Below are 17,500 nucleotides of genomic sequence, written 5' to 3'. Positions count from 1 at the left end.
GGGGAGAGTGATGTAGGTCGTCGAAGTGACAGCAGGTGTTGGAGCCGAGGGAGTCTGGTTGTCGGTCGCCGGGAGCTATGAAGGAAGGCTCGACGTACCGTCCACTGCGAAGCTCCGTGACGAGGTACAGGGAACGTCCGCCTCCACCAGATATGTTACGTAGGAAGGCGCAGACGAAAAGCTATGTACAAGTATATTTACAAAAAAACACGCTGCGCTTGGCCAAGAGGCAACAGCCCGCGCTAGCTTCTCATCGTCGTCGTCGTCTTCGCGCTGCTCGCCTTTCCATGATCGCACATATTGTTCCGTAGCAATATGCAGAAGTTAAGATAATGAATAATGACCGGGTAAGAGAACAAGAAAGAATTCAGGATCGCCAGGCAGCCTCCAGAGTCTGTGAAGGAGTACGCTTACCTAGGTCAATAGATCACAGGGAACCTTGATCATGAGAAGAAAATTAATTGAAGAGTAAAAATGGTTCGGATCGCATACGGCAGACATTGTCAGCTCCTGACTGGAAGATTGCCATTATCATTGAAAAGGAAGGTGTAGGATCAGTGCATTTTACCGGTGCTGACATATGGGGCAGAGACGTGGAGACTGACAAAGAAGCTTGAGAACAAGTTAAGGACCGCGTAAGGAGCGATGGAACGCAAATTGCAAGACATAACGTTAAGAGACAGAAAGAGAACGGTTTGTATCAGAGAGCAAACGAGTATAGACGATATTCTAATTGACATCAAGAGAGAGAGAGACAACTTCATGTAGTCGCCTACAGAACGACACCATGACTAAATGGCGCCGTGACGCGGGCCCTGACGTCTTCTCAGCGGGTGGTCTCTACTCAACTCCAGCGCGTGTTACTCCCGCGGTTGGTCGCCCTGTGGGGCAACGTTCCGTTGGTTTCGCTCGGCCTTTGTCTTTCAAGAGCCGCCGAGACCTGCTGGACGGCCCAGGTTTGGCTTTCGTGGTCGTAGCATTCCGCCGCAGCCGCGAGTCACGGAGGAATCGTTGTACTTGTCGAAGCCTCATTGGGGAACTTGGTGCAATCCCATAGGATGTGCGTCAGGGTGGCCCTCTCCCGCTTGCACACGCGGCACACATCACTCACATATAATTTAGGGTATAGATGAGTCATTAATACTGGGGTGGGTAAAGAACCAGTTTGCAATTGTCTGAACAGCACCGCCTCCGCTCGGCTCAGCCCCGGGTGCGGGGGTGAGAAAGTCCTTCGAGCCAGGCGGTGGAACTGGGTAAGTTCGTTGAACGTCGTCATGCGGTCCTTGGCACTACACCACGTTGGACGGTCGGTTGCAGCGGCGCGGTTGGTTAGTGCTCGCACCACTGCGTGTGCCGTCTCGTTGTGGTTATCGTGGTTCTCGGACGCATCGTTGCCCGCGTGCGCCGGGAACCACTTGATTCTAACACACCGATTCTGTCGTTGCAGGTCAGCCGAGCACAGAACGTGCACAGCCTCATCACACACTTTGCCCTTTGCATAATTCCGCACTGCACTTCGGGAATCGCACAACACCGTCTGGCACCCGGGGTCGGCAATGGCCAGGGCAATGGCCACCTCCTCCGCCTGACACGCCTTGCGGACCCGTAAGCTCGCCGCTGCCCTCGTCGCGCCGGACGACGCCTCGATGACGGTAGCTACGAACGCCGCGCAGTCTCCCTGGTATTCTGCCGCATCCACGAACCTTGCGTGCTCGTCCTTGGCGTGAAAGTCGATGAGGGCCTTGGCCTTCGCCGCTCTTCTCTCCTTGTTGTACTCCGGGTTCATGTTTCTCGGGATGAGGTCCACCCGAATCCGGCGCCGGTTTCCGTCCGGGACAGAAACTTCGCTACTCGCCGCTTTCGCTCCGGGCGTGAAGCCCAAGTATTGAAGTATGCGCCTGCCGGCTTCGGTCATAGAGAGCCGCTCCAGCTCGGCGGTCCGTTGCGCTTCCGCAATTTCGTCGAGGGTATTGTGTATCCCCAGGCTCAGGAGCTTGTTAGTGCTCGTACACTCGAATAGTCCGAGCGCCGCCTTGTAAGCTCGGCGTATCAGGGCGTCGATTTTATTCCTTTCACATTGCATCCAGTTGTGGAAGGCTGCAACGTAGGTTACGTGGCTGATTACGAAGGAGTGCACAAGCCGAATCAAGCTTTCCTCCTTCATCCCGGCCTTGCGGTTGGCGACCCGTCTGATGAGACGTATTGCGTTGTTAATCTTGGCTGTAAGGCGGGAAATAGTCTCGCCGTTGCCCCGTCGCTTGTCTATGATCATGCCGAGCACCCAGATTTTGTCGACCTCCGGGATCACGTGGCCGTTACTCGTCACGACCTTGATGGCCTCGTAATCCCTCGCTTCGCTCTTCTTACGTCTGACGTATTTCGGTGGTAACACCAGCAGTTCTGACTTGCTCGGTGAGCAGATCAAGCCGGAACCGTTTAGCTGGTATTCAATCGCGTCGACGGCTTCTTGCAGCGTGCTCTCAATGTGACCATCGCTGCCTCCCGGAACCCACAGCGTGATGTCATCGGCGTAGATGGTGTGCCGGACGCCCTCGACACGAGAGAGTCGCTTGGCCACCCCGATCATGACGAGGTTGAATAACAACGGCGAGATGACCGAGCCTTGGGGGGTCCCGACACTGCCGAGCCTCTTCTCTTGGCGCCGTAGATCTCCGGCGCAGAGCTCAGTAGTCCGTCCCGTCAGAAAGTCTTTGATATAATTGTATGTTCTTGCGCCCATGTTGAGTCTGGACACCTGGGCTAGGATTGCAGAGTGCTTCACCTTGTCGAAGGCGCTCTGCAGGTCCAGCCCCAGGATGGCCTTGTTGTCTTTCGTTAGGGTATCTTCGTCAATTATATCTTTCTTCAACAGAATCATCGCGTCTTGGGTGCCGAGGGAACGCCGAAACCCGATGATCGTGGTGGGGTATAGTCCCGACTCCTCCAGGTAATCCTGCCACCTACACATGAGGACGTGCTCCAACACCTTGCCCACGCAGGACGTGAGCGAGATGGGCCGGAGGTTGTCCGTGTTCGGCGGCTTGCCTGGTTTGGGGATCAGTATGGTCTTGGCAGTCTTCCACTGCTGGGGCAGTGACCCCGCACTCCAGCACTTGTTGTAGTAACCGGTGAGGTTTTCGATGGCCACATCGCTGAGGTTCTTGAGCGCTCTGTTCGAGATGTGATCCGGGCCAGCCGCCGACTTGCTGTTTAGTTCGTGCAGGGCCGCTCGCACCTCCTCGACGCTGATGTCGCGGTCAAGCTTCTCGTTGGCTTGACCGCCGAACTCAGGATGCCTTTCCGTGGGTGTAACCGGAAGATACTTGCTGTTTATGCGTCTGATTACTTCAGTTTCCCCGTTTTCCTTGACTGCTCTGTGAATGATCTTTGCGAGGCGGTCGCGTTGGTGGGACTTTGTTTTAGTCTCGTCGAGCAGATGCCGCATCAAGTTTCAGGTTTTGCCGCTATGCATCTGCCCGTCCGCAGCATTACAGATTTCGTTCCATTGTTGCGTGCAGAGCAGGCGACAATGAACTTCGATGGCGCGATTCAGCTCCGCCACCTTCTTCCTTAGGCGCCGATTTAGTCGTTGCTTCTTCCACCTGTTTAGGATAGATTGCTTTGCTTCGAATAAGTGCGCGAGGCGGCGCACTTATTCGATGAAATGATGAAATGAGGAAATTCGCGGGCGCTAGTGGCAATCGGTTGGCGCAGGACGGGTGTAATTGGACATCGCAGGGAGAGGTCTTCGTGCTGCAGTGGACATAAAATAGACTGATGATGATGATGATATGTTGGAGCTTCCAAAACCAAAAAAGCGTGCAGCGAAGAGTCAAACGAAATTTGGATCAAGCCCGCATAACCTTCTGGTAGCAAAATTAGCATTTTTGTGGGAAATATAGTTTGTGATTGAGGTGTTTTTACTTATGAAGTGTATAACATGAGTTCACGAAGTGACAAGCAAGGGCTTTGCTGTTGCTTGCAGAGGTGCGTGCAACGCAGATTTATTATTGACGCAGATCTAAAAGCGATAATTGGCGATTAATACAAGCATTCAAAACTAAAGGATTCTGCATTTGGTTCAGTGAAGAGACTGGTGACGTCTACTCCAATGCCAGTCTGTTCTTATTATTTTTTTTTGTATGCATTACAATCCTGTTGTATGATTGCTAGGTGTCATTTTCGTTAGAATGTTTTGTCATTTCATGAGGAGGGGTTGCGTCTGGTTCACCATCATGGGTTTCCCTACTTGAATGCATACCTCATCTCGATTGACATAGTCTTTGATGCTTTCTGTTCCCTCCCACTCATTATACAATCTGTAATAAAGGGTGCATGAATTATCTTTATTTTAAATATTCTTCATATGATATTTAAATGGTTTCTATTTATCTAAATTTACTGTAACACTGATCCCTATATTATTGACTGAAAAGACAAGAGCATCGTCATCTTTGTCGGCAGCAAGAACGGAACCAAGACGAACAATAGCAATGTTGGTCTTTTTCCAAACACATATATTTCCTGCAACAGTCTCTGAAGTTCTTGTAGGTACCAAAAATATTTTGACGAAACACAGGTAGAGAAACCATTGTGTGTACTTCGAGATCAAGAACACCCCTCTAGCATACACATAGGCCCAGCATACTTTACAAAGCGGACCGGCATTTGTTTTCTTGCGAGGGTATCATATGTATTTTATGGGGAATGTCATGCATTCATCGCTTACACTCTTTTTTTTAAACGTACCCAAAAACTTCAGCTTCGAGAAGCATATATGTGCTGTGCTTGACAGAAAATAAAGAAGCTGCATGTAGAACAGCACCTGCTATGTTCCGCACTTTCCAAGTTGGCGATGAAAAGATCAAAGACATCATGGAGCTGACAAAAAACTCCATTGCGGGCGTCTTCGCAGGACCCTTCTTGGCAAAATGGCGTACCAAGGAGTACTATGTGTTTTCTCTTTATTTGTATTTTTTATGTAAAGTAAGTAAAGTTTATTCTCTCTTTTTCAATGTCATATGTAGCATCCAAACATACATCGCCACATCAGAAGGGAGGCTAAAGGCTGTATATGCCTGACGAGGCCTATCCTCCTCGTGGTGACAAACAGTGCATTTGAGACGGCAACAAGCTTTCTTCTAAAGTAACATTAAAATCTCACAAAAAACGGACATCCACAATTCTGTGCGGTATATAAATGTTTCGACATAGTAATTTTTGAAATTACAGCTGTGAAAAGAAACAGGAAAGAGTGCATACAAAAATCAATAAATAAGTAAACCACTGTTATCTAGCAATGTTGTAAACAATCTGCCATGTTAAGACTACAGTATGCCTAAGTTGTGCGTTATGACCTAAGTAACATATCCATAACTCTTTTTTGTAAAGCATTTCATTCGAGAACTCGTGTATTAGCGTTTCGATATCTTTGTTGTCATTCAAGAAAGTTATAATGGTATGTTCAAAAGTCTGAAGCCCATAGTTAATTCTAACCTCAGGAGTTTTGTAAATGACAATGCTAATGCACTTTTAACGCGCCAATGGGTTAACCTGAAAAGCCTATAAATGCTAAGCATATGCTATCCATATAATCTTGGCAGAACCTCGGGGCTGCTGATTGTGTAGTTTTCGTATTATCATCATATTGATAGCGCCTAAGCAGAGGAGACGTGGTCCTGGCGGTAAGCGGTAGCGATGCGGAACTGGCAAAAGAGAACCGTAGGCGACTGCTCATTTCTCACTTGCGTCTAGGCATCCAAGCGCGTCGCTCGCTCAAAATGTGCAAGTTGATTCGTGTCTGAGCGTTCTTTCTCGTTATGCATATTGCTTGAGCTGTTTCAAGAACGCCTACACGTTGCGCACGGCAGTCGGGTGCTCGAACACGTACACGAGTACGAGTGACGGCTGCGAAGTACCCAACGCTGAGTAGAGGAAGTCGGAACACATCTCTCCTGTCCCAGCTTTCAGAGCGCAAGCGTGCACAGCGGCGCAGCAGGCAAATGCGACGCGGACCACTCAACGCATACAAAGCATGCAAACAGCAGTAGACGCGTACCTGCACTAGCTAAACTTCAGCGACACAGTGACTTAGTCATGCAGGATCTACATGAAAAACGTTTTCTAGGGATGTTTATAAATTCTATAAGCCGCGATAGCGCATAAAAAGTTGCATTCAGAGGCGATATTCTTCAGCGAACCTTTTCGGTAGTGCATCTTTCTTCGAGACATTTCACGCGTGTCTACATCGGACGCGTCGAAGTCGACGAACGAAAGCCTTTCTGACACAGTGCCAGAAACGCTGTGTGCGTAAGTCGCAAGCTGCATTTGTCACGAAGGAGAGTGCGACGCCGCGGTCATGGTTGAGATGGGGTGGTAAGCCATGCAGGAATGCGATGCCGAAAGAGCGAAGTGGGCAAAACTTTGTCTGAGAGAAAGTACGTCCAGTTCGATCGCGAGTTTACGCGCACTTTGCGCTGAGGCCTCGGCTGGGCTAGAGGGTAGACACCTCAAGCCCGGCCGTGCCGAGCCTCGGTTACTTGTCATCCGTTACTACATATGGCGGCAGTTATCTCATCGGTCGACGAGCCCAGCGTTTCAAGCGTGCCCGGCAGCGGCTGGTCAAATAGATTATGTGATGCTGGGGACGCTAAGATCGCTAAAAATTCCCCTTGTGCTTTAAGCGTGACCCGCAGTAGCGCAGCGGTCAGTTGTTGCTGCAGCGCAAGCGCTGAAATGCGCGCAGGGCGAGCGCATTGTGGTTGTCGAAGACGGAAACTCAGCACACTTGCGTCTGCGAGCCCGAACTGTGTATAGATCAGCACGCTGGTGGTCAACCAAGCTAGTGGGTGATTTACTTTGTTCAATATGCTCCGGCGGGCTGCAGGAAATGTATTCCTGCGCCAGACACACGAATGAGCGTCCAATTTTTGCTGATGTCGCGCAGATCGCGTCCGCTTTAAACCGGACTATATCCGCGCCTCTACCTTGGTCACCTCAATGCGCTCTTCTTCGAGTAGAGGTAGAACGCATCAATGCTTTGCTTGTTGAACGTATGGAACCAGAGAGAAAAGCGGCACGACTCGGGTAATACTCCGCATTAAAGGAATACCGGTGGCGCACAACAGCGTTGTCACAGCGTACGAAGTAGCTACCAAAGTTTATTAACTTTGTGGCTAACACGCGAAACATAGGGCCCTATAACGTAAGACTGTTCCAATATTTTTTTAATCCAATCTCCTGATGTCAAATTCGGGTAACCGCCGACGCATTGCAACCATCGGGCGGCGACTCGCAGGGTTGTTTGAACAGACCAAGCAAACGATCTCCTCGTCCAGAGGAGGTCATTTTTGCTTGCGTGAAAAAGGAATAACATTACCTACACTGAGCGGCTTGTCTTATCTAATTGGCTTGCAAGAGGCGAGCAGCACGCTCAAGTGGAGAGGGCTGCAATGGGGCGGAGCCAGTGCACTGAAAATCGTTGATCGGATGATAAGGGTGGTGCCGGTGTCTGCGATTGGTCCACTTTCCCTGACTTAGCTTGCGGTGGCTGCTCGAAACTTGCGGCGGCATGCAACGGAAGCTTAAGAATTACGGTAAAACGGATCCTCAGCAAAGAAAAGTTGGAAGAATGAGGTCGTAAACGTGCCAAAACGCTCGAAAAAGTTACGCGGCCGCAAAAACCTTTATTATACGCAAATAAACCCATGTTCTCCGGCAATGGGAGTAGCCAGTGCCTGAGCGATCGGTGGGAGCCATCTTTTATTCCTTTCGGAACGGGTCAGCCTGCAGCTATTGATAAAAGAAATTCCTTTTTGCTAGGCACATTATTGCATCTTTGAGGCGTACACGTCACTTTGAAGCGTTGAGTTTTCGCGGTTTTGTGACGTGGCGTGACAGGCAGGTGAAGTGGGTGCAGCCCAAAACATTTGACCAATAGCCGAAGGCTAATGAAGAAAAGGCGTTAACTCAGATATATCAATTTTTCTTTCCTTCGATACAATCATGCATAATCAGTGTGTACACGTCATATCAGATGAAAAGCTATCGCCGTTTTCATGACGTTGCGTGAGTGAGAGAGAGAGAGAAAACATTTATTTATCATGAGTTTGGGCGACTTCCTCGCAGGGTGGAGCCCTTAGTTCAGGGCCCCATTGGCTCGCGCCACTCCGCGTGCCGCCGGATCAGCCGTCGCTGCTCTTGCGGGTCTGAGCTGGTCAGCGCAGTCTCCCAGGAGGAAGGGGAAGGTGAAGGAATAGGGGAGTAGCCCGGAGGGTGTGGGCACTCCCAGGTGCAATGGTATACTGTGGGCTTTGCTCCACAATAGGGGCAGTATGAGGGATATTGTGTGGGGTGGAGGAGGTGAAGATAAAAGAGACAGGGAAATGAATTAGTTTGCAGCTGTCGCCACGCGACGGCATCTTTTCGATTGAGGGAATTATGTGGTGGAGGGTAGTGGCTCCTGGTATCTCTGTAATATTGTAGAGTTTCAGTGTAGTTCAGTGGTTCTGTCGGTGCGTCGTCTGGGTTGGACAGCTCTTCCAATGGCGCCCGGTTAGCGAGCTCTCGGGCTACCGCATTAGCGCGTTCATTACCATGGAGAGAGGCGTGTACAGATGTCCAGACGATACGCACGTAGGGCAGGCGAAGTGGGGGTGGTCCCTAAAAGTTTTTGACCACTTGTGGAGGGCTGATTCCAGAATTGGAATAGAAAATTTGGAATAGCTTTACGTTATAGCGCTCATGCGCGGAAGTGGCTTTAGTTACCTGTGATAAATGTAAAGCCTATGACAGCATTGAACATGCAATTTTAACAAACCGGTTACAGAGCCATTGTTTTCCAGTCTATATTGTAGCATGGGTGCATGAATTTCTAAAAGACAGGGAATTCTATTGTTTTCGAAGCGGCTACTCCTCTAGTAAACATAAACAAACAAGAGGTGTGCTTCAGGGATCGGTACTCTCACCAGTTTTGTTTCATATATTACTGAGCAGGGAATCCCCGTTCACCCAGGTGTCATTACCTACGTTTATGCTAATAGCACTGCCTTTTTTGGTATGGGTAGTGACATATACTATCTTTACGAAATTTTGCAGTCGTATGTAAGGGAACTGGAACGCTGGCTCGATAGCTTACACTTAAACCTGAATGCTAATAAGTGTGCTATACTTGTTTTTCCCGTTAAAGACCCAGTACACATATCGCTTAACTATCATCTCGAAGATATCCCACAAGTAGAGTTACTAAGGTACCTTGGAGTTATTTACAACGGAAATCTTAACTGGCGGCCACATATTGAATATATTGCGACAAAAGGAGCTCGTACAAAAGGCATTTTGCGCAAGTTGAGCAATAAAAGAACAGGTATGGGAAGAAAATCCTTCTTGATGGTTCCATCATACATCATACGTGATGTTCCATCATACAAGCTATACAGGCCGATAGTTTTGTTAGAACGAGAGGCACTACGTCTGTGCTAAGGCCTTCCAAAATACACTGCAAATGCCGCATTATACCTGGAAGCGAGAATCCCACCCCTATTATGCTGAGTTCACCTTCTGACCACTCGGACCTTATTAAGGCTATATGAATCACCATTAAACCATCCTCAAATTATTTTTCATCTCCGATCCAGAATTATTTTTTCCTCTTCTTTGGCCCAGGTTTCGTAGACCACAGATCGTATTTGTGCAAACATTACTTGAACCACAAAATGTGCAAATTCGCGACCTGCTTCCTAATAATACGCATTGAAATTACCCAGAGATCAGGTTCGATGACATTTTCCCAAACCACGCGAAACTACTCCCTTACGGCATCTTAAACCCCATGTTGCAAGATTACCTAAGCACTCTAGAAACAACAATATTATTGCAACAGATGCCTCACAGTGCGAGGAAAAAGCTGGCATTGGAATATTTTGTCCTGCACTCGACTGGCCTTTTTCTTTTAGATTGCCTGATTTTGTGCCTATTTTTCTGGCTGAGTTGTTAGCACTAACACTAGCTTTACGTAAATTACACCAAATGATTACAATGGCTGCTATTCTTACTGACTCCCTTTGTGTATGCTCTTGCTTTACCGCTGCTAATGAGTCACCCATGCGAAAACTCTTCCACTTACTAGTTCTTGCCCATGTGCAATGTGTTCATTTGATTTGGGTGCGTGGTCATAAAAGGTTTGTTTTTTGATGAAACTGCCAATTCAGTGGTAAATCCATCACTATCCGGCCCTGTTCTTCCTGTTCTACCAGTGACAGCACAGATCACGGCGGCAAGATTTCGGATGCGATCAATTAGATTAGCCTTATCAAACCCACATTTGACTGCTTCTCCAGAGTATAAGCACCTGGCATTTCCCTGACATAGCGAATCCTCTTGCACAAATACTCTTGAGGTCTGCCTCACCAAATTACGCTGCCACATTCCCTCCCTAAATTTCTGTGTACACAGGTCGGGTTTGGTTCCCTCCCCCTCTCTCCTTTTTGTGATGAGGAGGAGACGATACAGCGCTTTCTTCTATCTTGTCACCGCTTTACTGCGTTAAGAAAAAGATTAATTGTTGGAAATACCTTTTCGAAGGATAGGCCTGGACTTGACAGAACCTGCAATTCTTTCGTTCGGGGCGTCCATTTTGGGGATTCAGCCACTGGGATGCATGCTTCGCTGTCCAAACATTCCTTACAGAATCTAAACGAATGGCATTATGAAACATCACTCCAGCGCAGAAGTGAACAGTCCGGAAATCGTGTTGGCTATCTCTTCTCGTCTGTGTTGAATTATGCGCTGGAACGATGTTTCATAATGCTAATCACAACCCACAAGCCCAGCTGTCCATAAATAGCGGAACGAATGTCCCGCTAAATTCTTTTTTTGTTTTTACTTTTAAATTATTTATTACTAATTCAATATGACCTTCCTGAATTTATCTTAACAGCTCATTCTACACTATTCAATGCTATACCCATTGATATTAGGAAATTTATGCTCCATATTATTTTGGAATGGAGGAGGAGGAGGAATAAACATTTATTGATGAGGCAAAAAAAAAATGGTGGAAGGGAGCGGTGCAGGGTGGGTCCCTATTCCAAGACTCCAGTGGCCATCGCGACCCGCCCAGCTTGGTCCAAGAGGCCTTTCTGGGCCTCAAGGTCAGCAAGAGCGAGGATGGCCTCCCAGGGCTCCCTTAGCAAGGTGAGTACCAAAGGTGAATTAATGGCATGAGGTCTTTTGGCGCACTCCCATGTTACGTGAGGCAATGAAGGCCATGACCCGCACCACGGGCAAGAGTTAGTGTACAAGGTTGGGTTTATTTTATGGTATCTACCCAAATGTGGGTAGGTATCCGTCTGTATTCTTCTATATTTCTGCGCCTCCTCTACATTGAGTAGTTTGTGGGGTGGGGCGTACTGTTGCCGTGTTCTTCGCTGGTGCTCCAGTATATCGCGGACCAGTAGGCGATCGTCTTTTTCATCGTTGTGCGTATCTCCAGCTCGGTTAGTAAAGCCTCGAGCTAGAGTGTGTGCCTGTTCGTTTCCCGAGATACCCTCGTGGCCAGGACACCATAATATTGCATGATCTTCTTTCAATGTGTCGCCTATGATCTTAAGGGCGACTTGTGGTATGTTGCCTTGTAGGTACATTCTGCATGCCACTTGTGAATCGGACATTATTAAAGCTGAGCTGCTTTGCTTTTCCTTGTATGCGATAGCGAGAGCAATCGCCGCTGCTTCCGCTGTAGCAGTGCACCTAGTACGTATCGAGGCTGATGTGTGAAGCGTTCCCTGGCGTGTGGGTTGAACTGCCACTATTACATGTCCTTTGCTAAATCTAGCTGCATCAGTATACATTACATCTTGATTACTGCCGAAGGTTTTCTGAAGATGTTTAGCTCTCGCTTGTCTTCTCGCTGTGTGATAAGTTTTGTTCATGTTGCGTGGGATTGGGGAGACCACTATGCGCTCGCGTATTGGATCCGGCATTGCGGTCGTTTGTTCCCTGGAGTACTGCGGTCGCAATGGGTAACCTAAACGCGACAGAACGTTTTTACCTGTGCTTGTGAGGCATAGTCGTTCTCTTTGTGTCATGAGAACGGCTGCTCTTAACTCTTCAAATGTGTTGTATATGCCTAGAGCTTGCACCCTCTCGTTTGCCGCATTCTTAGGAAGCCCAAGCGCTGCCTTATACGCGCCACGTATTAGTAGGTCGATTTCTTTGATTTCCGACGGGGTTAGCTCTTGATATGGTAGTCCGTATGTTATTTTGCTAAGAATAAAAGCCTGGACTAGTGTTATGGTTTCGTTTTCGTGGAGCCCTTTACCTTTCTTTGTAATTCTGCTAATTAGTCTAGCGATGCTCCTCGTGCTTGATTTTAGAGTCGCAATGGTGTGAGTGGCTCTTTTGTTGCTTTGTAACCATAGTCCTAGTATTCTGATCATATTTCTTTCTGGTAACGTCTGGTCACCCATAGTTAGGTGGATGTTCGGTTTGTTTCTGTAGTTACGCCCGTGGATCCGGATAAACTCAGATTTTTCCGGAGCGCATTGCATACCGTTTTGTTCTGCGAAGTCCTTCACCGAGTCGATAGCCTCCTGGATAGTTTGTTCTTTTTGCCCTAACGAGCCTTTGCAGGCCCATAACGTGATGTCGTCTGCGTAAAACGCGAAGTTGAGGTCGTTAATTTTCTCTAGTTGTCGTGCCAAGCGGTTCATTGCGACATTAAATAGAAGTGGTGAGAGGATGGCACCCTGTGGTGTGCCTCTGTTAGGCATTGGGAGTTTGGAAGATCGAATATTTTCCATACCTATTGTGGCTTTACGTTCAGTAAGGAAAGAGCGGATGTAATTGTGGATCCTAATTCCACAGCCCATTCTTTCGAGCTCTTCAAGTATGAGGGTATGGGAGATCGTATCAAAAGCGCTTTTTAAGTCAAGTGCTGCTATGATGTTCTCTCCCCCTGTAGGTACATTTTGCAGCACGTCATCTCGTAGCCTTACGAATATGTCTTGTGTAGAAAGATGTTGTCTGAAGCCGTACATGTTGTGCGAGAGAAGTTCGTGCCCTTCAATATAGCTGGTAAGCCTGATATGAAGGACCTTTTCGAAAAGTTTGCCTAAGCAGGAGGTTAGCGATACTGGCCTGAGATTCTGCAATGTTCTAGCTTTCCCCGGTTTAGGTATTAATATGATGGTCGCTTCTTTCCATTGATTAGGAAGCTCTCCCGTTTCCCAGATTTTCTCATTGAAGTACCGGGTTAGGCGTTCCAGTTGCTGATCACTCATATTTCTTAACATAGCATTCGTGATGCCGTCCTCGCCTGAGGCTGAGTTACGTTTTAATGCAAGAGCGGCGGCATATACTTCTTGTTTCGTTATGGGTGCATCAAGCTTGGGATTATCCATGCCTTTGTACTCTCTCTTATCGATGTTATCTCCTCCTGTCCCGATGTATCTGTCTGCCAGGGTTTGGATCAAGGATGCGTCATCCCCCTTAAACTCTCCTACCAATGTGCGTAATGCTCTAGTAGTGACTGTTTTTGTATTGTATGGATCAAGCATGCTCCGTAAAATTGCCCATGTTTTGGTTGTTGAGAGCGTTCCCCGTAACGAGTCACAAAATTGTATCCAGTTGTTCGCTTGTAGTTGCCTAGCATACTCATTTGCTTGTTCTGTCAGTTGTTCAATTCTAGCTCTGAGCTTTCTGTTTAAGCGCTGTCTCTTCCATCGTTTAGTAAGACTTCGCCTGCCTTCCCACATATGGACGAGGTGGGGATCCACTACCGGTGTTTTTTCGCTTAGCGCGACGTGCTTTGTGTTAGTTTGGTATGCCTGCATCATTTCGTCTACCCATTCTTCTATTGAATCTATTGGATGCTGAGGGGTCGGGTAATGTCTATATGCAGTCCAGTCTGTAAGTTTCGCGTTTCTCAAAGGCTTTCTTAATTTGGGAGTCGTAGTGGAGTAACTAATAATATAATGGTCACTTCCCAGATTTTCATCCAGGTTCCTCCACTGTCCCTCTTTTACGTTAAATGTAAAGGTGAGGTCTGGGTACGTGTCTCCGCAGACGCTATTTCCAAGTCTCGTGGGGGCGAGGGGTAAGGTCTCTAGTTGCATGTTATATTTGTCTACTGCTTCTACTAGGTTTCTGCCCTTTTTTGTATTTGTCCTATAACCCCAATTGGTGTGGGGAGCATTAAAATCCCCGACTAAAATAAACCTGTCTTTTTTTTCCAGATGTCCAAGCGCCCATTCAAGCATCTCGGGAAACGCAGTCTGCCGTTCTTTCGGTGGGCTGTACACGTTGCCAATAAACGTTTTGGTTTTACTCCTTTTTGTAGTGTGTAATTCGATCAATTGGTGCTCCGTTGAGCATTGGGGATAATAGTGTTCACTGGCCGCGATATTCTTGTGCACCAGCGTCGCCACTCTAGGATACATGGGATTTTGAAAGGTGTAGTAGTCTCTAAGCTTAACTACTCCCTTTCCAACTTCCTGAAGACAGATGACGTCCGGTTGAATAATGGCGGCGTCTAAATAAGCTTGTAGCGCTGCCGCTCTTTTCTGAAAAGAGCGGCAGTTCCATTGCCATATCTCAGCGGTGTCCGTGGTTCGGGTTGTTTTACTGGCCATGGTTAGGTACGATTTCGGTATCCGTCGAATCGGAAACAGCCCCGTTTTTTACCTTTCTCGCCGTCGGTGTTCCGGGGTTACTGCTGGCTCTTTTGCGTGATGTTTGCTGCAGTTTAGACATTTGTTCGTCTACATAAACTTTGTGGTTCTGCACCTCAGCAAATAACTGCTGTTGAAACGTTTGCAGAGCCTGAATTTGTTCTACTACCTGATTCATCATTCTTTCAATGTTGCTAATTGTTGTCTGTTGGGCGGCAGGTTTATCCCCTTGTGCTGGTTTAGCTTGCCCAATTTTGGTATTCTGAAATTGTGCCTTCAGCGTTGCCATCTCTATTTTAAGTTCTTCTACTGTTTTTTTAAGCTGACGATTTTCAGAAACGATTCTTTGGTACTCAGGGTTGGCGGTTATTGGAGCCCCTTTTTGTGCCATCCCCGCCCAGCTCACCTTATGCTGGGTCGAGTCTCCCGTTGCCACTGTAGTCCTGGATGGGGTAGGGGATCTAGAGGACATTCGGTGGTGTCTGGAGGCGGAGTGGTCAGAGAGCCCTTGGTCTGGATTCTTCTGTCGTTCTTGCGATCTTGATTTTCGAATTTGGGGTTGCGACGTTGGAATGTCCCCTTGAGTCCGCAGTGGAGGCCAATCGTCATCGTCCGTATCGTCTGTGTCAGACCATCTCCGTTTTGGCGACGATGACTTGATCGCCTTGCCCGGCGTTTTGACGGCCATCCGGTTTGGTGATTTTGGCTGCGGTCGCTGTGGTGGTAGCTTGAAACGACGTTTACACTCCTTGGATCCCGTGAGATGCTTTTCTCCGCAGGTAGCGCAAACAGGGTTGCAGTCGTGGTCTGGTTGTGGCTCCCGAGTGCCGCAGTTGTGACATACCGGCAGGTGGGGATTCGGGCAGACGTCCGTTCTGTGACCCGTTTGCTTGCAAGTCTTGCAGAATTGTATGGTATTCTTGTATGGGAAGCAGGGAAGCTCCCCTCCCATATAGTAGACGTATCGCGGTACGATGGGGCCAAAGAAGGTAATTACCGCTGTTTTCGTTTCACCCAACATCCTAGCTCTTAGTATGTCGACGCCTTGCGTACGAAGACGCAGGTTGGCTAGAAGGGTTTCAGGGCTTGTGTGAAGAGCGATGCCATGTATCACTCCTTTCTTTGTGTCTTCGCCTACTGCTGCGTACGCACTCACTGCGTGCAGTCGACCATTTAAGGTGAGGCCTGTAATTCTTCTTGCAATATTCGCCACCTCTTCTGTAGGGGTTGAGATAATAAAAATGTTTGATCCTGGTTTCAATCTCAGCAGGAACTGGTTTCCATTCACTTTTCCTTGGCAGGCGTTTATAACTGCTTCTGCGATCTGTGGCGCCGTAAGTTCCCTGATAGGGAGACCTTGGTGAGGGCGCACGATCACTTTAATGTCGTCCTTAGGCAGTGGTGGAAGCCGCCTTGTCTTGAATTTCTTTTTATTCGCTGGTTGTACCGGGGGCTTGAACGATGGGCCCGATGATTCGTAGCCACCCTCGGAAAAAGTGGCCTTTTTGCCCGCTCGTGCGAGCGCCTTCTTTTGGCGCACGGTCAAAACCGTTTGCCAATCTCCGTCGTCGTCTTGGCGTCCATGGGGTCCGCCAGTTGCTTCGGTACTCCGGAGGACCATGCAATCCTCATTAGCGGTTTCTTGGTATTCCATCTCATCCCGGTCCACGTCCGAGGAGGTGAGTTGCGCGTTGGGTGTTTTCTCGGGGCCTGCTGCCTCATTAAACGTTGTCGTCGGCGTTCTCGGCGCTTCCGTAGCTGGAGTCGGCGTAAGCGTCGCCATCTGTCGCGGCCGCGTCGCCGACGCGTTCCGCGTACCAGCGGCCGCCGCTTCACCGTCGCCGTTAGCGTTCACACTTCACACACGTTTTGGCCCGTCACAAAGGTTTGGCGAGGTGCTCACCGGAAAGTTTGATGTCTGCAGTGTCCTCACAGCTTGCCGAACCTCGTGAAGTCCTCGAAGTTCAGGTCACAGCACAAGATAACTCTCAAAAAACGAAAAGAGATGGGAGCCCATCCTGAGCTGACCGCTCTAGTCGACGCCACCTAGCGGTCTCCTATTTTGGAATAATTCAACCATTTCTTGGTCAATCCCCCATCGTGGGTAGGAGCCACACGTGTCACAGGCTCCAACAACAACAAGTGGTGTACAAACAAGGGAAGCAGGCGACCCGGGTGCTGGTTCTCTATAGTCTTCAATGTACGTCATTTCGGGTGACCGGTAACAGCGACGTATTTATTAGTTTGGGCAGAGTGACCTAGAATAACAGTAGTTTCGGTATGAAGAACATCCATTTTCGCAGGCGTTTTCTGTAGCGCCTACTCGCATTTAAGGCGTAAAATTCTCCAGAGAGGCAATATCATATGTGTAAATTATCTGAAAATGGGCTATTTACGCAGTTCAGAATTTTGTTGCAGTTGGCTTTTAAGAACGTGCAGTTCTCTGAAACAAAGCAGTTCCCATTGCATAATGTGCGCGGCAGTAAGGCAGTAATGGGGCGGAGCCACAGGTCGTGCATGGATGTATCCATGTTGTGTCCGGCAGGCTCGGTAGAAGCATACGCCCTACCGGCAACCATCAGAAGGAAGCGGTAAAAGACCGGGAATCTCGGAGATAACAACTAATCGCGAACTCCGGCCCACAGCGCGATTGCGGGCGTTCTGTCCACGCGCCCAGACGTTCACAGACCTTGAGGCGGGAGTCCATGGCCTGGCAAAATCACGAAGTATAGCGAGGCAGTGGCCAGCGCTTGACTGGTAGCGCCGATGTAGTGTAGTCTTGGTGGCGCGGGTCCTGAGCCCAATGGTCCATCTTCAACTCGCCGTTCGGA

At 48.5% G+C, this 17,500-nt stretch overlaps 1 protein-coding gene across 3 annotated transcripts in view; it reads left to right on the top strand.

Moving 5' to 3' along the window:
- Positions 1-17,500, top strand: part of LOC135908261 (astacin-like metalloprotease toxin 1) — a 97,874-nt gene that overhangs the window by 18,964 nt on the left and 61,410 nt on the right. The window contains exon 1 of one of the 3 annotated variants that reach the window (XM_070533672.1): positions 15,758-16,348. The exons of the other annotated variants lie outside the window; for them this stretch is intronic. Within the exon in view, the coding sequence (XP_070389773.1) occupies positions 16,289-16,348 (60 nt within the window). The 5' untranslated portion in view covers positions 15,758-16,288. Of the gene's footprint in view, positions 1-15,757; positions 16,349-17,500 lie in introns of those variants that run through there. 3 annotated transcript variants of the gene reach the window in all.

Source organism: Dermacentor albipictus, chromosome 2, assembly GCF_038994185.2.
Source record: "Dermacentor albipictus isolate Rhodes 1998 colony chromosome 2, USDA_Dalb.pri_finalv2, whole genome shotgun sequence".
Taxonomy (NCBI): Eukaryota; Metazoa; Arthropoda; class Arachnida; order Ixodida; family Ixodidae; genus Dermacentor; species Dermacentor albipictus.
This window is presented reverse-complemented; position numbering and strand designations above follow the sequence as displayed.